This window comes from Phoenix dactylifera, chromosome 7 (genome assembly GCF_051530095.1).
Source record: "Phoenix dactylifera cultivar Ajwa chromosome 7, Ajwa_hap1_PhDact_Kaust_v1.1, whole genome shotgun sequence".
Lineage (NCBI taxonomy): Eukaryota > Viridiplantae > Streptophyta > Magnoliopsida > Arecales > Arecaceae > Phoenix > Phoenix dactylifera.
In genome coordinates this window covers 30263932-30286609 of record NC_143196.1, presented here as the reverse complement: position 1 = coordinate 30286609, position 22678 = coordinate 30263932, and the positions used below count along the sequence as shown (strand labels likewise).

At 39.5% G+C, this 22678-nt stretch overlaps 1 protein-coding gene across 2 annotated transcripts; it reads left to right on the top strand.

Annotated features, from left to right (window-relative positions):
* LOC103703082 (ATPase GET3B-like) lies at positions 1–19268 on the top strand. 2 transcript variants are annotated; one of them, XR_003384933.4, is made up of 11 exons: positions 1–187; positions 1011–1222; positions 1405–1467; positions 1610–1720; positions 3527–3601; positions 3706–3774; positions 3879–3944; positions 16489–16563; positions 16639–16737; positions 18321–18472; positions 18779–19268. XR_003384933.4 is itself a non-coding variant. In XM_008785783.6 (11 exons), exons 1-11 carry the CDS (start codon positions 55–57, stop codon positions 18914–18916), a joined length of 1176 nt encoding a protein of 391 aa, XP_008784005.3. In that variant the 5' UTR covers positions 1–54; the 3' UTR covers positions 18917–19268. The 2 variants fall into 2 exon arrangements, 1 of the variants encoding a protein (XP_008784005.3); XM_008785783.6 differs by having other exon boundaries at positions 18338–18472.
* Positions 19269–22678: the final 3410 nt, after the last annotated feature.

Here is a 22678-nt window from a genome sequence, read left to right as displayed (position 1 = left end):
GGTTAAAGCGGGACCCCCAGGCTAACGTGGAAGCCTCCTTCCCATCTTTCCCCAATGTTGCTCACTCCCTCCCCCTTCCTCGCCTGCCGCCTCTCCCTAGCCGCCTCCCGCCACCTCTCGCCATGCCCGCCGCCGCTCGCCTCCACCCGCTCGCCGCCCACCCTCGTCGTCCGCCGGACCCTCCGAGGTTTGTCTTCGTCCCTGCCTCCCTCTCTTTCTGAAAGGTTGTCGGTTTAATCGAGGAAGCGGTTGGGATTGGAATAAGGTCGAGCGGTTCTCTCTCTGAGATCAGTCTGATATCAGAAGTCAGTCATAGGGCTTAGGGTTCGAGAAAGGTGCGAACTTGCTGCTAGTTCTCGCTCTCTAGTTGCTGTTCCTCCCCTAGATGGTTGTCATTATTATATCGGCCAATTGTGAGTTTATGGTGGGAGTTTTTGTTTCCTTTTCCCCCTTCTTTTTACTCGATTTTATTAGTTTTCTATTACTTGAAATAATCACTCTAATTTGTGGTAGAAAAAGGTTACGATGATCTGTTGTGAATTACTAGAGTCATAATAATATACCAAATCCTATAAACCTTAAATATCAAATTTTGGAGACTCTAATTATTGAAATCATCCTGATAACATAGCTTGTTAGCTTTGCTTCCCCTAATTTGCTTTTCACACTCCATGTACTTAACGTTGTAGCGGAAAGTGCTGATTTTGTGCCATTAGAGTCTCCAAAATTTGATATTTCCTCGTTAGTTCATCTTTTTAATATGTCAATACTATTTCTTTGATTTACTAGCGACGTAGGTTTGAGATTGCCGTCATAGTTTCTGGGAAATAGGTTTGTTAGATGATTCATTCTGATTGATGGATTCATAAAAGATTCTGTCGATCTTACGTAAATCCTTGCTAAAATTAGATTTTGGAGACCCCTGTTACTGTAATTCCTGCGTGCAATCTCCGAGAGCACTCAAAGCTGAAGGTTTATTCTGAAACTTTTTTTTTCTTTTTTTGTTGCAGTGCAATCAATTGCTACCCCTGCAGAAGCTACAGCAGGGTTTGATGAGATGGCTGCAGGGACTCAGCGGAAGTATTACATGCTTGGTGGTAAAGGTGGTGTTGGGAAAACGAGCAGTGCTGCATCCCTGGCTGTTAAGTTTGCGAATAATGGCCATCCTACCCTTGTAGTGTCTACAGACCCTGCACACTCTTTAAGTGATTCTTTTGCGCAGGTACATGAATATATATGCAGTGGAGTTATTCCTGTGTTGAAAAAAATTGTAAGATTTCCTTTTATTGGTTACCAAATCTCACAAGCTCAGGAAAGCAAGTTTGCTATATACTACCTTATTTTGCGGTAAAATTCAGAGTGGAATCTCAATTAGTCTGTGTTTTCTACTCATATTGTCTCTAGGATTTGAGTGGAGGAACACTGGTGCCAGTTGATGGACCAGATTCTCCTCTGTTTGCGCTAGAGGTAAGAGTGCATATAGTTGGAGTTACTTCTATAAGGCTTCTCACTTTCTACACATCTTTGCAAACTCTTCTTTTTTGAAATAATTTGCTTCTCCTTATTGACATGCTCCAATAAATGTTGAACAGTAAAGTTTCTTTTACAGATAAATCCTGAGAAGGCTAGGGAAGAATTTCGCAGTGCAAGTCAAAGGAGTGGAGGGACTGGGGTTAAAGATTTAATGGACAGTATGGGTCTTGGACTGCTTGCTGAACAGGTACAGCCTAAAAAGTTGTAAATTGTCATTATTACCAGCGAAGTGTGCATTAATCACTTGTTTTGATTTCGTTCACACAATCATGGATATGCTTCTAAATGAACATGCTTCTAAATCTTTTCAGCACACAACTAAATGTGCTGATTGATCACAATCCCTAGTATTTGAATATGTTTGTTTCTCCATTTTCACGTCAATTCATGTAAGAGGAATGTTTTTTTTCAATAAATTTTGTACAACACAAAATTGTCTTTGAGAAGCTAAATGCTGACATCTATGCCTGCTATTTGTTTGACATGTCAGACCTTTCATTGTACGAGTCAGGGTCTAAAAGTTTGATTGGTTTTTTGTAAATGGTTTAGCTCCAGAGGTATCATGAAAGAAGTGGGTTTTTCTTCTTTTCCTTTTATGCTCATTAGTACTTTCATAAGCAACCATCAAGCAATTTGATCAAGAATTATCAGAATATACTAAATGATTGAATCAGTTTATTTTTTTCAATCAGTTTTCTTTTCCATTGTTGTTGAGAGAGTTGTTATCTTTGCAGAAACGACCTTACATTATCATTGCGTTTTCTTAACTTAATTCTTCTCTGTTCAATTGTTAGCAATTCTGAGACTGCGAGTTTGCCCAAGACAACTTAGGAATTTGTTAAGTTATTTGTCAAACTCTAGAGACTAGAGAAGTTGTAGTCCAGTACTTTTGGTGGCTAATCCATATTTTGTGGCAATATCAGTTGTTTCATCACAAGGCCATCTGTAACTAGTTCCCTCTTTCTTTCTTATGGTATTAGGGCAAGGTAATGTGCCAATTTTGGTTCTGAACCACTTATTTGGTTCTTGCATGATTTTCTAAAGCACATAATTGATAATGGAAACAGGTACATCCAGATCATGTCTATAAATGTCCAAGTAAAATTAGACTATAGTAGAATTTTGAACTTTTGGGTATTCATTCCCGCTGTATTCTCCTTTACATTGTGCACACGAGCTCATTTCATTGCTGAGGTTCAAATTCCATCATTTTAGCTTTAATCTCTGAAATATGGTACTATAATTTCACTTTGAGCATGCACTAAGAGTTGCAAAAACTGATATGAAATAAATTTCCTGCAAAATTTTACAGATTGCTTGTTAGTTTCTTGTCACTTTGATTGATGCTACGCTTGCCTCTGTTTCTATTGTCTTCTACTAACTTTGTGATCACAAACCATCCAAGAGTACTAGTACTCGTGTGACATAGACCTTAGAAGGAGGGTGAAAAAACAGTGCTATATTCCCTCCCCATCACAAACCAGCACAAAGACAAGCATCTTTCTTCATTAAGGAAGACAATTAAAATTAATTGGTCACGATTACATGCAAAAGCATCTTTTGTTCTAGAACATGTAAAATCTGTATTCTTTACAATAAACCATCTAACTCAGACCCTAATCTCCCCTTGTTGATTCCCCAAAGATTGCTAAACAGGCTTACTTGTTAGCTTTCAAAAGTGCTAAACGAGATGATGGAGCTCTATGTTATGATCTTCTTCAAATTATATACACGACTTTGTTCTTTTGCACTGCAAATTAGTTTCAAAGAGCATATCCTTGAGATACTGCATGCAGAAACACTTTCACTTTAATGACATTCAAATTACTAGAAGTAGGTGCAGCAATTTCTACTCTGCCAAAGTTATGCATTTTGTTTGTATTTTTCTCTACGTTTATAAAATTTATCTTGTTTTAGCAGCCTACTGTTGGTGTGGTGAACCTTGTAGATTAATTTTTCATCCTTTACTCACTGGTTGCCTTTTTATGATTAGCTAGGAGAACTAAAACTTGGAGAGTTGCTGGATACACCTCCTCCTGGACTAGATGAAGCTATTGCAATTTCAAAGGTATAAATCTGAATTTTTGTAACAGTGGATGCTAGCTACTTCTTTTTAACACCTTTTTTCGCTGTCTTATTTTATCTCAATTTCGATCCCTGTACTTTTACCAGGTCATGCAATTTGTTGAAGCACAAGAGTATAGGATGTTTAACCGTGTAATATTTGATACTGCTCCAACAGTAAGCACTCTGTAATGGATTACCTTTTTGCTATCTATTTAAAAATTCCTATGCCTGTTTTGCTCTTTACTCATTTATATGATTCCATGTTCATCTACTGTTAGGGTCATACTCTTCGACTTTTGTCCTTGCCAGACTTCTTGGATGCTTCCATTGGCAAGATCATGAAGGTGTGACTTTTGTAATCAAATCTGTAACTGATACCTGCCATGAATTTTTTTCCTCGTTTGTTTTTTTTTTTTCACATCCACCCTAGTCATTTTTGCTATTTGCAAGCATGTTTATATATGATACATGTTTGGCTTCTTTCTGAATTAAAACTACATCAACAAACAAAATTGATATAATATAAATGTTTCTCCCCTTATGAGCCAGAAAGACTATCCCTGAAATATATATATTTTTTAAGTAAATACATCCATATTTGACATAAAGGTGACCATATTTAGCAACGTTAACCCACCATGTTAAAAGTACCTTGTCTCTTTTTTCTATTATGTGGTTGCTTGCAGTGCTGTATTGCCTATTGTTATTATTTACTTTTACGTGTAAGTAGTCACAAATATTTATGAATTTCCTATGTGGAGTGATTGATTGTAACCCTATTTGATTTTGATGAGCTCAAAGCATTTGAGTATATCTTATGTTTACTAATGAATTCAATCTAGTGTTTCAGTGAAAATCTTGTAAATTTATGGTTAAGAGTCTCTAGATTTGGTTCAAGACAATTTGGATAAGTTAAGAAGGCTATATGAACCAAAGTCTGAGACTCGAGTCGACTCCGGGATATTACGAGTCGACTCCAAGCGTATCAGAAGCATTGGCACAGGCTCGAGTCGACTCCGGAACATTACGAGTCGACTCCGACTAAGAACAAACAGACAAACAGAAAGACCCAACTCAGAACCTGTCAGCGAGTCGACTCCTGAAGTGCGCGAGTCGACTCCGATGCTAGCCGAGTCGACTCCTGAGGAACGCGAGTCGACTCCGATGGTTGGCAGGTCGACTCCAAAGAAAGTGAGAGTCGACTCTCAGTGTAATACAAGGCAAAAGTCAGAGAGCAACTTTCGGACACTGAGGGCCGAGTCGACTCCCGCAAAGGCCGAGTCGACTCCGAGACAGCGCGACCTCAAAAAGACAGAAGACAGTATTTGTGTCTCTAAGACGCGAGTCGACTCCAAGGCAGCGCTACTCCAAAAAGACAGAGAACTGTTTTCCGGATACTGAGAGCCGAGTCGACTCCGGAACAGTTCGAGTCGACTCCAAGACTGGACGAGCCAAAAGACAGAAGATCGGGAGTTCGGGCTCTGAGCACCGAGTCGACTCCCAGATTTCACGAGTCGACTCGAGTGAGCCAAGTTGAAGAATACATCCATGGATTCCTTGGCATGAGCCGACTCCAAAAATGCCAAGTCAGCTCCAGACTTTGGGGAGTCGACTCCGGGTTAAGTCGACTCGACTCCCAGTCGAGAAGACCACTTTAATTCAAATCTGGAACAGTTGCCGAGCCAACTCCAGAAAAGCATGAGTCGACTCCTGCTACAGCCGAGTCGACTCCAGATCGCGCGAGTCGACTCCGATCCCAACGGACACATTGTCAGGATGTGCAGAATGTGCAGAACGACTAGAAAAGTGTGTCTAACGGCTAGTTTCCGTGGGGAATGGCTTAAATAGCCACAGAGGACTGTAGCAAAAAAAGAAGGAGAGACTCCATTCAAAGCTAAAGTGATTTTCACCTACCAAAGCCTTTCTAGAGTAAATACAAGAGAAAGAAGGAAGAAGTGCATTGAAGTCCATACTCCCAACGTCTTCTTCGCATTCAAGGCTCCTCATCTGATAACAAATCTTCTTCCCACTCACGAGGAGATTGCAGAGTTCGAGAAGCCTCCTTCCTCAAATCTAAAAATCTGTTTGAGAGCTTCTAACTCTTCTTTAGTTATATTGTTTATATTTGCTTTTCAAGAAGCTATTCCTGTATTCTTTATAAACTGTTTTCTTGTCACTTGATTCAATCGGGGGATTGAATCAAGGGTGTAGAGGTTGGTTGGTGAGCCGAGGGTAAAACCAACGTGTAAGGGTTCGATTGTGATCCCGGAAAAACAATCGGGTGGTTCTAGTCGGTGAGCCTGGGAAAACCGACCGAGTTCGTTGTGACCTCGTAAAACAACAAGTTGGGTTGTGAGCTTGTAAAACAACCGGCTGTAATCCGAGGAGTTATAGTGAATTCCCAAGTGAGACTTGGGGAGTGGACGTAGGAGCAAGGGTTAGCTCCGAACCACTATAAAAACATTGTGTTTGTGATTGCTTGTGTCTCTCTCTCTTACTCACATTTCACTCACAGCACATAGCAACTAATTAATCATCTTGCAAAAGTATTAATTAGTCATCCACAAACGTTTTAATTGCAAAATTATTTTAAAACCCAATTCACCCCCCCTCTTGGGTTGTCTATCTGGGCAACAAGTGGTATCAGAGCCGGAACTCTTTTACCCTAAGAGTAAAAGATCAAAATGACAACCCCATTTGGATCTTCCCACATTGAGGGCCAGTCCACCCAAAGACCCCCATTCTTTAATGGATCCGACTACTCATATTGGAAGGCTAGGATGAGAATATTTATCCAAGCCCAAGACTATGAGATGTGGACCATTATACTAAATGGACCCTACATCCCATCCATCTATGTAGAGGGTGTCACTATACCCAAACTTGAAAAGGATTGGGATGACAATGACTTTAGGAAGGCACAACTCAATGCCAAAGCAATGAATGTGCTCTACTGTGCATTAGATAGAAATGAATTCAATAGAGTCTCCACCTGCAATTCTGCAAAAGAGATTTGGGATAGACTTGAAGTGACCCATGAGGGCACGAATCAAGTCAAAGAATCCAAAATAAATATATTAGTTCATAAGTATGAATTATTTAAGATGGATTCTAATGAAACAATCACCTGCATGTTCACTAGATTTACTGATATTGTCAATGGCCTAAAAAGCCTTGGCAAAAATTATACTAACAGTGAGCTTGTCAGGAAGATTCTTCGCTGTCTACCAAGGTCATGGGAAGTCAAGGTGACGGCAATCCAAGAAGCCAAGGACTTGAACAAGCTTCCACTTGAGGAGCTTCTTGGATCCCTAATGACGCACGAGCTCACAATGAAACAACACAGCGAAGAAGAGTCCACCCATAAGAAAAAGGTAATAGCTCTCAAATCTACATCTTCTAACAAAGACTTGTCTTGCAGTAGCAGCAGTGAAGAAGAAGATCATGAGGGAGATGATGATGATGAGGCTCTTCTCGTGCGCAAGTTCAGAAAATTCATCAACCGAAAGAAGTCCTTTCATCAAAGGAGAGGCCCCTCAAGTTCCTATCACAAGGATAAGGGTAAGGAAAGGGAAAATGAGGGGATTGGATGCTATGAGTGCAAGAAGCCGGGGCACATCAGAGCTGAGTGTCCCTTGCTGAAGAAGGGGAGAAAGTACAAGAAAAAAAAAGCCCTTGTCTCCATCTTATCGGACTCCGACTCATCATCATCATCATCGGATGAGGAACAAGAAGAAAAGGCCAATTTCTGCTTCATGGCAAATGAAAATGAGGTATCATCCGAAACGCATCTAGATTTTACCTTTGATGAATTGTATGATGCATTTAATGAATTAATGGTTGAATATAAGGCTATAAATCTTAAGAATAAAGAGCTAAAACTAACCAATCAATCTCACCTCCACAAATACGATAAGTTAGTTAAGGATAAGGACTCTATCACTAAAGAAAATGTAGAACTTAAAACAAGGAATCAAATGTTGATTCAAAAATCTAATACCTTAACTAAGGATAATGAAAAACTAGCCAAGGAAATTTCTAAACTTAACAAGGATAAACTAACTAAGGAAATTTCAGAACTTAAAAACAATAAACAAATCTTGAACGAGAATCTCACAAAAGAATTAAACACTCTAAAAACGGAAAAACAAAAACTAACTAATGAACTTGAAAAATACAAACCCTTGGTTGAAAAATTTACATATAGTTCTAAAAAATTGAATATGATACTTAATAGTCAACGAGCTGTATTCAATAGAGCTGGTTTAGGGTATAAACCTAAAAATAAGCAAAAACTTCTTAGTAATTTCTTTGTTAAAGCAGGGGAGAGTAAAATTAAGAAAATAACATGTTTTTGCTGTGGAACATTAGGACACAAAGCAAATGTATGTGATTATAGAAAAGGAAAAACTAATAGAAAAATTAAAAGGGTTTGGGTTCCAAAAGGAACCAACATTACTAACTATGAAGGACCCAAGAAAACTTGGGTACCTAAGATTATATGATTTGCTTGTGTAGGAGTGTCTTGCAGCCAAGGTCGACAAAAATTGTTGGTACTTGGATAGTGGCTGCTCAAGACACATGACGGGTGACAAGGATCAATTCTTCACCCTTGAAGCTAAGAAGGGAGGTGCTGTGACTTTTGAAGACAATAACCCAGGTCACATCATTGGTATAGGTAAAGTACAAATTACCCCTTCAACCTTTATTGATAATGTTCGATATGTTGATGGTCTTAAGCATAATTTACTTAGCATTAGTCAATTGTGTGATAGAGGTTTTGATGTTTTGTTCAAACCATCACTATGCATCATAACCAACTCAAATGACAATAGTTTAGTTTTTAAAGGAATAAGACGTGGGAATGTGTATATTGTAGACCTTGAGGATCTTGCCAAACATAACCCATGTTTAGTTGTTAATGATACTAAGGATAATGATGCTAGTTGGTTATGACACCGTAAGTTAGGTCATGCAAGCATGGACATAATATCAAAACTAGTTAAGAGAGATTCCGTAATAGGTTTGCCAAAACTAAAGTTTGAAAAGAATAAAATATGTGAAGCATGTCAATTTGGCAAACAATCAAGGAACTCCTTTAAATCTATAAATTGTGTCTCTACCTCTAAACCTCTAGAACTACTACACATGGACCTATTCGGACCAACTAGAACCACAAGTCTAGGTGGAAATAAATATGGTCTAGTTATTGTAGATGATTATTCTAGATACACTTGGGTCATGTTCTTAGGTCATAAGGATCAAGCATTTTCAGTCTTCAAGAAATTTTACAAAGAAGTAACAAATGCTAGAGATACTTCAGTCATAGCTATTAGAAGTGACCATGGAACCGAATTTGAAAATTATTTATTTGATGAGTTTTGTAGTAAAAAGGGGATAACTCATAATTTTTCGGCACCTAGGACACCACAACAAAATGGAGTTGTGGAAAGGAAAAATAGAACTCTAGAGGAAATGGCTAGAACCATGTTATGTGAAAGTAATCTCCCTAAGTACTTTTGGGGAGAAGCCATCAATACCTCATGTCATATATTAAATAGAGTTTTATTAAGACCCATTATAAAGAAAACACCTTATGAACTTTGGAAAAACAGAAAACCAAAAGTGAACTATTTTCATATCTTTGGATGTAGGTGTTTTGTTCATAATAATCGGAAAGATAATCTAGGAAAATTTGACTCTAAATCTGATGAGGGTATATTCTTGGGGTATTCTACAACTAGTAAAGCCTACAGAGTCTTTAATAAAAGAATCCTAGTTATAGAAGAATCCATACATGTTGTTTTTGATGATTCTAGTGATATCTCTTCTAGCAAGAGAGTTAATTTTGATGATGATGCTGAAATTTTTGAAGAAAAGATTGATGAGATGACGTTACAAGATGATGAACAAAAATTAATTGGAAATGCATCATCAAGCCAAGAGGATATGATGGATCATGGGCTAACTAAGGCTTGGAGGTATGCTCACGGGCATCCTAAAGAATTGATTTTAGATGATCCATCTCAACCTGTTAGAACTAGAGCATCTCTTAGGAACTTAAATAATCATCTAGCTTTTGTCTCACATTTTGAGCCCAAACACATAGAAGAAGCTGAAAAAGATGTAAATTGGATAAATGCAATGCAAGAAGAATTAAACCAATTTACTAGAAACAAGGTATGGAATCTAGTTGAACGACCTTCTGAATATTCAATTATAGGTACCAAATGGATTTATAAAAATAAACTTGATGAAAATGGAATTGTAATAAGGAATAAGGCTAGACTAGTAGCAAAGGGGTATAATCAAGAAGAAGGTATAGATTTTGATGAAACCTTTGCTCCTGTAGCTAGACTTGAGGCAATTAGACTTTTACTAGCATTTGCATGCTCTAAGGACTTCAAATTATTTCAAATGGATGTAAAAAGTGCATTTTTAAATGGGTATATTAATGAGGAAGTATATGTAGAACAACCTCATGGTTTTGAAAATCATCAATACCCTAATCATGTATATAGATTGAACAAAGCACTTTATGGTTTGAAACAAGCACCTAGAGCATGGTATGAATAGCAAATTCCTACTAGATCATGAGTTCTCTAGGGGAAATGTAGATACAACACTGTTTCTTAAGAAGAAAAACAAAGATATGTTAGTAGTGCAGATTTATGTTGATGATATTATTTTCGGTGCTACTAACAATCGCCTCTGCGAAGAATTTGCTGACTTAATGCAGAGTGAGTTTGAGATGAGCATGATGGGAGAGCTGAACTATTTCCTCGGGCTTCAAATCAAACAATCAAAAGAGGGGATCATCATCAATCAAGCTAAATACATCAAGGAGATGCTTAAGAAGTTTGATATGGAAGGAAACAAGCCAATCAGCACACCCATGAGCTCATCATGCAAATTAGACCAAGATGAATCAGGTAAATCTGTAGATCAAAAGTTATATAGAGGTATGATAGGATCTTTATTGTATCTCACTGCAAGTAGACCTGATATCATGTTTAGTGTATGCATGTGTGCTAGATATCAGTCTAATCCTAAGGAATCTCATCTAATTGCAGTCAAGAGAATCTTTAAATACCTAATAGGAACAAAGAATATAGGTTTATGGTATTCTAAAGATTCTAGTCTGAACTTAATAGGATACACAGATTCAGACTTTGCTGGTTGTAAACTTGATAGAAAAAGCACCAGCGGGTCATGTCAACTCTTAGGAGAAAATTTAATCTCTTGGTTTAGCAAGAAACAAAACTCGGTTGCATTATCTACTGCTGAAGCTGAATATGTTGCAGCCGGGAGTTGTTGTGCTCAAATCATGTGGATTAAACAACAACTTGAAGATTATGGCATTAAACAAGATAAAATTTCCATTAATTGTGATAATACAAGTGCCATTAATCTAACTAAAAATTCAATTCAGCATTCAAGAACTAAACATATTGAGATAAGACATCACTTCATAAGAGATCATGTACTGAATGGTGATGTGACACTTCAATTTGTTTGCACTGATGATCAATTAGCTGATATTTTTACGAAACCCTTAAGTGAAGAGAGATTTAGTGTGCTTAGGAGGGGATTAGGAGTGATTGATCCATCCTAGTGGTGTTCTCCTCTAGTTCATTGATTTTGATGTTTAGATTGTGTTAAAAATAGAGTTTCTCAACTATGATCATCAAATTAGATCATAACTTAGTGTCTCTGGTTTGGTACGAAAATAGCATGATTTTTAGGTGCGTGCCAGAGTTCGAGTCGACTCGAGTAAGTTTCAGAGTCGGCTCATAAGGAGGAGTCGACTCGCACACAGACGGGAGTCGACTCGAGGAAGATGAAGCATAAGGGGAGTCGACTCGCACATTGACGGGAGTCGACTCAAGGCCAATGGAAGCATAACGGGAGTCGACTCGCGCATATTTTGAAGTCGACTCGAGGTCGAGTCGACTCGCAACTCAGTGGAGTCGACTCGAGGTCGGGATCCGGGTTTTTAACCCTAATCCAAGCGTTTAATCAACACTTCTATTCACCGCCGCCACTGTTCAAAAACCCTAGAGCCGTCTCCTAGATCGTCTCCGACCGTCCTTAGGACTTTTTCCGTCGACCTTCCTCCGTCCATTAGCGTTTTACCCCATTCTAGGTCGACCATGCCTCGTAAAGCCGTTGTCCCAAGCCGGAAGAGGCCCCAACCCGCGACCGGCACCGAGCGACGGTCCAAGGCTCGGAACGATCCCGTGAGGCCACAACCTCCGGCTCGTTCCCCGCCGAGGCCCGCTCCCTCGCGTCCGTGCGCCGGGAAGGCGGTCTTCACCGGGAGATACGTCAACTTTGACTATCTCTCCCGGGAGGGCTTCACCATAGGAGAGAGGTTAAGGGCCCAGGGTTTAGAGTTCTTCTGTTCCTTAGATCTCCCCACATACCCAGGGCTAGTTAGGGAGTTCTATGGTACCGTGCATAGGGGCTATGGTGGGATAGAGGGAACGGTAGCCGGTGTCCCATTGTTCATTTCGGAGGATATCATTGCTCAGATCCTCCATCTTTCCCAAGTTGGGGTATCTCCTACACATTCAGAGGACAGGACTGAGGCCCTTACGGCCATTTTAGGGTGTCCACCCCAGTCCCCATTAGATGAGGTGTCCGCCAGCTCACTGTCAGTTGAGATGCGGCTCCTCTTGAGTATCATCTCGAGGACCCTCTTCTCGAAGACTGGCCGCTTCGATTTTGTTTCTGAGAGGGACCTAGCCCTTATGTTCTACATCCTCCAGGACACCCCAATCAACTTTCCGAAACTCATTTACAGATACCTATGTGAGCCACTAGATAGGCCTAGGCTCACCCTTCCCTATGGTATGCTGTACACATTGATCTTTAGGGAGTCTGGGATCCCCATTCCTGAGGGGGAACCCTCTCGCGGTCTGCGATGGACAGATCGCATGGGCGAGGGGACCATGCACCGGATGGGTTTTCATAAGGTAGAGGAAACCTGGGTTAGGAAACCATCTACCTCCACACATACTACCAGACACTCCCCCAGTCCTGACCCTGATTCAGACATTCCCACCTTTCCCTCCACCTCAGCACCATCCACCTCTGCCGGACCCTCCACTGCTCCACCTACTCAGCCATTAGAGGTCCGGATATCACCTGAGCAGCTCCGGGAGTTGCGACAGGAGATCGTCAGGGATCTTCGGGACGACCTACTGAGGGAGCTCCGAGGTCCAGCCAGTGCCCCATCTTCTGCATTAGTTCCCTCATTCTCAGCCGTGACCGAGATGACGGCTCATGTGAGGGAGGAGATCTTCAATGTCAGAAGCCTGGTACAAGCCCAATTCTCAAACCTGAGCGATATCACAAGCAACACACGAAAGTTGCGAGATAGCATCCGACAGGATATGGGCACCACTAGTCAGGGGGCCGAGCGCTTGGCGAATGTGCTCATCGCCAAGCTGGACACACTCCAGGAGACAGTGACTGAGCTCTCCACGACACACAGCAGGGCCACCTCGGCCATTATCCGACAGTTAGAGCACGTCACCAATGCGGTCACCCTACTCATGGAACAACAGTCCAGACTGCCCAAGGGAACCGCATCCTCCTCGAGGAAGCCCTAGTTTATTTTGTTTATCTTGACATGTATTTACTGCTTTACTTATTGTATTCACAAATGTACTTACATATACATCAATACAATGAGTAGACAGCTTTTCTTCAATATTGTGCACATTGATCTCTACTTGCTTGTGTGTTCTGCTTGCCTCCTTTTTGATATGATGACAAAAAGGGGGAGAAATATTTAATAGATATGTAAAAGGAATCAAAATGAAAATAAAAAAAAAACTCTTAAAACAAACAATAATTTGTTCTTAGTGGATTTGATACCTCGAGGCTCATTATCTCTCTGTTGGGGCTCCTAATGCTCCAGAATCTATTCAAGGGATATTCGGAGATTAGTGAATCCTACTCAAGAACAAATTGACAGATTTTCCCTCTAAAAACCAAAAATTTCAATTCAAAAGTTTCAATGCACTAAAAGAAAATTCAGAGAATCAAAACAAAGTTGAATGCATATGTTGAGGGGGAGAATCTGAATTTTTAAGAAAGCAAAATCATTAAATATATATAAGCCAAACAACTGATTGCATGATATGAAGGCTTATATAATTCCAAATGAAAGGGGGAGCTTTAACTTCAAAATTTACTGTTTCACACCTTTCAGTTTTGGATAAATCAAATAACTAGACACTTGAATTCATTTTGAAATTTTACTGTAAATTTTCTTTTTGGTTGAGCAATTCACTTTACATATACTCAATGTTTTGTCATCATCAAAAAGGGGGAGATTGTGGAGTGATTGATTGTAACCCTATTTGATTTTGATGAGCTCAAAGCATTTGAGTATATCTTATGTTTACTAATGAATTCAATCTAGTGTTTCAGTGAAAATCTTGTAAATTTATGGTTAAGAGTCTTTAGATTTGGTTCAAGACAATTTGGATAAGTTAAGAAGGCTATATGAACCAAAGTCTGAGACTCGAGTCGACTCCGGGATATTACGAGTCGACTCCAAGCGTATCAGAAGCATTGGCACAGGCTCGAGTCGACTCCGGAACATTACGAGTCGACTCCGACTAAGAACAGACAGACAAACAGAAAGACCCAACTCAGAACCTGTCAGCGAGTCGACTTCTGAAGTGCGCGAGTCGACTCCGATGCTAGTCGAGTCGACTCCTGAGGAACGCGAGTCGACTCCGATGGTTGGCAGGTCGACTCCAAAGAAAGTGAGAGTCGACTCTCAGTGTAATATAAGGCAAAAGTCAGAGAGCAACTTTCGGACACTGAGGGCCGAGTCGACTCCGAGACAGCGCGACCTCAAAAAGACAGAAGACAGTATTTGTGTCTCTGAGACGCGAGTCGACTCCAAGAAAGTTCGAGTCGACTCCAAGGCAGCGCTACTCCAAAAAGACAGAGAACTGTTTTCCGGATACTGAGAGCCGAGTCGACTCCGGAACAGTTCGAGTCGACTCCAAGACTGGACGAGCCAAAAGACAGAAGATCGGGAGTTCGGGCTCTGAGCACCGAGTCGACTCCCAGATTTCACGAGTCGACTCGAGTGAGCCAAGTTGAAGAATACATCCATGGATTCCTTGGCATGAGCCGACTCCAAAAATGCCAAGTCAGCTCCAGACTTTGGGGAGTCGACTCCGGGTTAAGTCGAGTCGACTCCCAGTCGAGAAGACCACTTTAATTCAAATCTGGAACAGTTGCCGAGCCGACTCCAGAAAAGCACGAGTCGACTCCAGATCGCGCGAGTCGACTCCGATCCCAACGGACACATTGTCAGGATGTGCAGAATGTGCAGAACGACTAGAAAAGTATGTCTAACGGCTAGTTTCCGTGGGGAATGGCTTAAATAGCCACAGAGGACTGTAGCAGAAAAAGAAGGAGAGACTCCATTCAAAGCTAAAGTGATTTTCACCTACCAAAGTCTTTCTAGAGTAAATATAAGAGAAAGAAGGAAGAAGTGCATTGAAGTCCATACTCCCAACGTCTTCTTCGCATTCAAGGCTCCTCATCTGATAACAAATCTTCTTCCCACTCACGAGGAGATTGCAGAGTTCGAGAAACCTCCTTCCTCAAATCTAAAAATCTGTTTGAGGGCTTCTAACTCTTCTTTAGTTATATTGTTTATATTTGCTTTTCAAGAAGCTATTCCTGTATTCTTTATAAACTGTTTTCTTGTCACTTGATTCAATCGGGGGATTGAATCAAGGGTGTAGAGGTTGGTTGGTGAGCCGAGGGTAAAACCAACGTGTAAGGGTTCGATTGTGATCCCGGAAAAACAATCGGGTGGTTCTAGTCGGTGAGCCTGGGAAAACCGACCGAGTTCGTTGTGACCTCGTAAAACAACAAGTTGGGTTGTGAGCTTGTAAAACAACCGGCTGTAATCCGAGGGGTTATAGTGAATTCCCAAGTGAGACTTGGGGAGTGGACGTAGGAGCAAGGGTTAGCTCCGAACCACTATAAAAACATTGTGTTTGTGATTGCTTGTGTCTCTCTCTCTTACTCACATTTCACTCACAGCACATAGCAACTAATTAATCATCTTGCAAAAATATTAATTAGTCATCCACAAACGTTTTAATTGCAAAATTATTTTAAAACCCAATTCACCCCCCCCCCCCCTCGTGGGTTGTCTATCTGGGCAACACCCTATATATTTTTTGCTTGGTTTTGAATCTTTAACTTAAGCTGGCTGAAACTTTGAACAGGAAACATAACCGGAAGACCTACAAAAATGCTTATTAATTTTGTTGCAGGATAAACTTGTTTATTTGTTAGATCTTTATAGAAGTTAGAATAGTAGATTGGTTATTATCTTCTCATGGAAGTTGATGTTAGAAAAAAAGAAAGGCATATCAAAGTTTTTTGCATAACCTAACTTGATTATGACAAATCAACCCTTTTTAGGCAAGCTTTTGATCCATACAAGGTGACCTCTGACATTTCATGAATGATATTGCTTTTTTTCCCCCTGTCATCATACTTGTAAGACATTTATTTGACATAGCTTTGTATAACTAGTTCATAAAAGTCCATATATCATGCTAACTTTATATTCATGGACATAGATCATGTAACTTATTACAAGTGGAATTTGGTTTTGGTATGTGGTATCAGGGGATAAATGTAACTGGCTGCAGTAAATTTTGAAACAATTTCTATATTTCACCTAGCGGCTTTATTGTATTAAATTGTTTTATTATACTGTCAGAGTTCTTTTGAATTTGATAAGCATGCATTGCTTACTATTATACATTTTTCTATGAGTTGTAGACTATCTTAATGACTCTTTTTTTTTATACTGCCCTTCGTCCATTTCAGCTAAGACAGAAGTTAGCTTCAGCAGCATCAGCCATTAAATCTGTTTTTGGACAAGAAGGACCACAACAGGATGCTGTAAGGTCAAGTTTGTTGGGACATAAATTGAGCCTTATAATTCTGCTAACTGTTTTACATTTCCCACTTGTGTAGACTGACAAACTAGAGCAACTGAGGGAGAGAATGATCAAAGTGAGGGAGCTTTTCCGGGACACTGAGTCAACTGAATTCATCATTGTCACAATTCCGACAGTAAGCACTAGGTCCTATCAATTTTTGTTCTCCTCCATCTTTCGATCCTCTCACCTCGCCCCTCTATCTTGCTGTAAGTCTGTCTCTTTTTGTGCATACATGCATGCTGTTGCATGTGTGCATCTGTTGCATCGCCACGTATGCTAGAAACTGGGGGAAAGAAGTCTAGTTTATTCAAGCAGACTTTCGGTGAAACTCATATAGCAGTGCTTTGTTTGATTTGATCTGCTTACAGGATTGAACTTGTCTCTCTGGCTTACACTGTTTGATTCAATCTGCTTACAGGATTCAAGTTGTAGATTTATCTGGATTGCACCTGTATATCTTAGTCAAACATAATTATCGCAGAAAATTCCATATTCTTTTTTTTTTTTGAAAAATATTGACAGCGGTCACGAAGCTTAGTACCTTTATGTTATCAATGCTCATGAAATACAGATATGCATGTTCTGACATATCAAAAGGGGTTCCCATATGCAAGGAACTATTTCAACAAGGGATAGTGCTAGTAATGTGGGAAAGGAAGAGAAAAAGTTTGGAAAAGTATTTTTTTGAAATTATAAATGAAATGGTTGCTGGTAGTGTCATGCTTAGAAAATGTCCAAATAGGGCAGAAAAGTAACTTATTCAGGTATGAAGAACATTAAGTGTCAGATTCTTTTCTTTAAATAGAATTTCAAGGAAAAAATAGATAGGTCAAATGTATCTATCAAGTGCAAAAAAAAAAAGGATATTAGAATCTAATGGGGCTTGAATGCCAACATGAAAGAAATTTTAACTGGAGATGCCTTGTTGTTGACCCAGAAAAATTGTAGTGTCGTGAGGGATTGATTATAACTTCAAATTGCATTTAAGAAGATATAGTGGAAGGAAGTTTAGAGATCATCTGTTGACAAAAGCTTATTGAAGAGGAGAAGGCTTTAATTCAATTGTTATGCAGTGAAGCTCCATTTTGACCATGTTAGCTGGGGACTCTTTTTTTGTTTTTTAACAAATTCATTTACTGAAGCATCTGGGTGTCTAGATTATTTGGCAGGTGTAATGGTTTTCCTAGTTTGAAATGGATAGCAAGATCCTCAGGAGGGGAATGGACAGGCTTATGATGTTCGGAAAACAGGAGGTCTTCCTGTTGGATTCAGTGATATTGTATAAAGTTATGAACCAACTCATTCATACTCTTATATTCCTGGAGAAATGATGGATTTTTGTTATTCAAGCAGGAAAAGATTGTATAATTTGTGAAAAAAAACTTACATACTGGCCTTGCCTCTATATCGTGCTTCACAATTTCATTCTTTCACTGACAGCTACTGCTAAAGCTGCCCTGGCAAGAATAAAACTAAGAGCTTCATAATACCTATGCAACTAAAAGAGTCTAGCAAACAAGACTGCATTCTTCTTATTAAATTAGAGTTGGCAGCCAAGCTTATGCCTGCTGATTCTTGTTTGGTTGCACATAAATTCTTCTGGATGCTTTAATTCACATTGCTGATAATAGTAATTGATCTCTGGTACATTATAACGGATGTGCCTAATATCTAATGCATACATGTAAATGTGTCAAGCTTTTTAACTGAGTTCAGTGTTTAAATTTTCTGAGGTCATGGCAATTAGTGAGTCATCGAGACTCTGTTCTTCCTTGAGGAAAGAAAATGTGCCTGTCAAGAGGCTTGTCATCAACCAGATTCTACCACCATCTGCTTCAGACTGCAAGTTTTGTGCAATGAAAAGGAAGGTAAAGCCACTAATTTTCATAAGTATGAAGTGCTTATTTTCCTTCATTACGTAGCTCAAAATTGTTCTGGATTTGTTGCTATTTCTTCACTTTTATGTGATAAACAAGTACGAGAACTCTGATTGCATGGTGGTGACACAACAGATAACCAAGTTTTCAATCTCATCTTTCTGACTTGCTAGTTATCGCTCTTCTTTTCTAAACATACTAAAGTTTCTGCAGTTATTTCTTGAAAACATTTTAAAATGTCTTCTTCGGTTTGAATTATTTCAAAGACACAACTGTCATTTTGCTCTTTCATTTCAGGATCAAATGCGTGCGCTTGAAATGATCCAAAATGATCCGGAACTCATGAGCCTGAAGCAAATCCAAGCACCGCTGGTTGATGTAGAGATCAGGGGTGTTCCTGCCCTAAGATTCATGGGCGAGATTGTCTGGAAGTAGCATCCAGGTACCAGAAAATGAGCAAGTTGGAGATCATAATTTTGCTAGTGGTCTTGCTCCGTTTATTCTTCATACACCAATACCAGCCCTACGATCAGCACATTACTACATTGGAACTTAAAGGTAAGGCCCATGGCCTGAATATACATTACCTGTTCACACCTGAAGCAGTTGATGGGCTTCAAATGTAAACAGAGCAAGCTAACCTATGAAACAGAGGAAAGCAGTATTAGTCTGAGCTTTATATCATGTATCAAATGCTGATTATCTAGATAAGATTCTTTTTGGAAGGTTTAATGCATGCACACATTCATGTATAGTGCTTAATTCTAAAAGAACCACTGTTTGTTGATGCCTGTGTCCTTTAAAATCTATTTTACTATGACTAATTAAGCTGCATATGTATGCAACTCTGGAAGGAAATATTACTGATCACAATTGTCAGATTGATTTGTTAAGATGATTGAAAGCACTCACAACCAGTAGGTGATTCATCAGGTAATGCAAATGACCATGGTGCAGAAAAAAATGAAAGAAGACTGGAGTAAGACGAGCATTCTAATAGCAATGAATCTGGGGCACACTGATTTGGTAATCTTTCTGTGTCTTGTTATGGTTGTTTTGGGATCTAATAGCAATGAATCTCTGATTATTCAGAAAATCTCCTGATTTTCTTTTTGAGGTTTTGTAAAAACAATTAAAAAGTCAATTGGGGCTAGAAAATATTTCTAATAAATGGATTTTGCAACAAAAAAAAAAAACACTTCATAATGGATTTCACAAAAAGAGATCAGGCTGTATTTTTTTGCAGTCAGGTCCAGATTTAACCTTTTTGGAACCAACTTATCCTGTTGTGTATTCAACAATGTACTTTCTCGATATGGTGGCCAAAACATATATGGTGACAAATTGGCATCAATTTATTGAAAGTGTGGGAGAGGCAGCAGAAAAAGAAGCACAGCATTGTTGGTAAAGTTGAGGTGGGGCTCATGAGCAAAGATGACATCCTAGATGGTATAAGGGGGAGGTATGGTTGAAGATGAGATGCGACCAGCAAGAAGGTCATGGAGGAGGGCGGCCATGTTCCGAATAGAGATAGACGAGGGATGTAGTGTTTTCGCAACTTAGGCCAACCTCGGCAAAGAAAGGTAGAAGTAGGTAGATGAGGTGGTGGGCAAGGATAGGGGGGAAATTAGTGGGGATGGTGACAAATGGAGCAGATGCTAGAGCCGATGAAGAGATTCCATGCATTATAATTAGTTTATTGTAAATTCCTTAAGAAGCCCTTGAATTATCTTTAGCCCCATAGAAATCATGATAGTATTAATTCGAAAAATGTATGTTCCTTGCTCATAGTTTTATGAAAATGTAGAAAATAAATTAGAATTTGCTACATTGGCTACGTCCCCTTCTTTTTAAGAAGGGGAGGTTTTAGGTATAAATCTTGGGTGGCACATTCTTAAGAATTTGAACTTGAATAATTTATACTCAATGGATTCCCCTCCTTTATATTAAAAGAGGAAAAAATAATTGCAGGTCATTTGAGCATATTGAATTTTTTTAGATCAACTAAAATATCCCTAATGTCAAAATTGAAATTACTTTTGATTTAATTAAGTAGGCAGTATAGAATTTATTAAATTTAAATTAAGCATTTCTAACTCAAAATTGTTGAACCCTCTAAAATTATCCAAAATAATAGTTTTGATGAGATTTGTTTTTAATAATCAAGTTAATCATTAGGCATGGAGTTCGGTTTTTAAATGTAAAGAGTTACCGTAAGTTGGATAAATTCTTGAAATTCGACTCTAAGACCTTAAAATAGTGATAATAGTGAAATAGGCCGTGAGATAGTCAATATCTAGTTTGGATGAACAAAACAATCATACAATTAATGATAATAAGAATAAATTACATTCAAAGAGAAAGTCATTTAAGATTTATAATGTTTTTCTCCATTTTGAATTTTTTATACTTCTTTTCTTTTGATGAGATTATTTTCAACACCCTACCCTAACTTATAACAACTTTTGAATTTCATCCCTTAACATATAATGATTCACTAAAAGGTGAAGAAAACAATTTACTTTTGTTAGCGTTAATCTAATCACAAAGATTTCTTGCAATTAAAACTAAATTTATCTAGATCGATTATAAATAGAGAGAAAGAAAGATGTTATACGCACTATCAAAAAAATCTTCAACGTCGAATGCAAGAAATTTTTTTTAAAAAAAATAACTCAGAAATCTCACCTAAATCTACTCTCTCTTATTTAATCTCATCTATCCATACCTCTAATCCTTTGCAACTTCATCCAAATTGACCACCTAGGATTTGTACTCATCATGTACATTACAAGTTCTAACAGATAGCATAACTAAACCATATCTGGAGGATCCCTTGCTAAATTTCCAATTCATAAATTTTTCATTTTTCAGATATGGCGATCGCCGGCTCACCATCCAAATCTTGGAAAATAAACTTATTCATAGGTCCTTACTCGAAACATATAATTTTCAGATCCACCGATTTTTCAGTCCTTCGCGGGCCATCTCCAACGCCCACGTTTAGTGCTGCCGGAACTCCGAAGCAATTATCCCGTCCCATCGTAAACCGGAAAAGCCCAAGATTCTCCTTCAGTCTCTCCATCTCTTCTTCCGGCCGGCGAAGGCGGCGCATGGCGAGGACGCTAAATCCTAGAAGAACCCCATGCCCTCTGCCTCTTCCCCCACCCCCGTCCGCCTCTCGTTCGCCTCCTGGATCTCTTCCCCGGTCCTCAAGAACTACCTCGCTGGCCTCCGGCTCTTCCTCGCGGCGGCCGTTCTCCCTGGCTCTCCGAAATTCGGTATTATATTAGATGGCGGGAGTACCGGGACTAAGATCCATGTCTTCGGGTGTACCATCGAGCGAGGGGCGATGTGGAGCTCGATGTTGGTGTGGTGTCGTCGATGGAGATGAGACCGCGGGCTTTCGGCTTAGTCGGTGGATCCTGAGGGCCCGGGGAGGTCGCTGGTGGAGCTGCTGTAGTTTGGAAAGGGGAGTGCGACGAGGGATCGGTTGAGGGGCTGAAATTAGGCTCATGGCGACGGCAGGCTTTGCGTTTGCTTGACGTTGGAATTGTGGAGAGGATACTGATGTCTTGCAGGAAGGTTCTGTGGTGGTCCGGTTTTCAGTTCCAGAATGATTGCGCCACTGTGATCTCAGGCAGGTGATTAATATCTCAGTTCCTTTTCAACTTTGTTTTAGATCAGCTGGAAGTTCTTAAAAAATGGGATTTTGAATTCATGTTGCCGGTCTTGAATTTTGGTATCAGAATTTCCTACTTTTTGGGTATATTGATATAAGTGATTTAGATGCTTGTGTCAGTGTCGTATATGGGTTGCCAGATGGAGGTTTACTGGAGTTACTAGAGCCAGTTATGCGCTTTGGAGTTTTGTGGTGCTCATAAGTTGTAGCCGTTAAGAGTGAGATGAGTATAAATTCATCGTCAAGTAGTTTTATGACATCAGAAAGAGACCAAATCATTCCCATTATCTCATTTGCTGGAGATGTTTCAAAATTCAACCATTGCTGATGGTTTCTTTTTTGTGCTATCATGTACCTGAGCTTATCTCTTGCATTCTTAGGTACTTGGAGGTGTAAGCAACCCATGTTCCTTAACTTGTTTGGATGAAGCAGGATAAACTATTCAAAAGACCATGATACCAAAGTTGGAACTCAGTTTCAATTTGGACAGAAGCGAACTGTGATTTTCAGTTTTG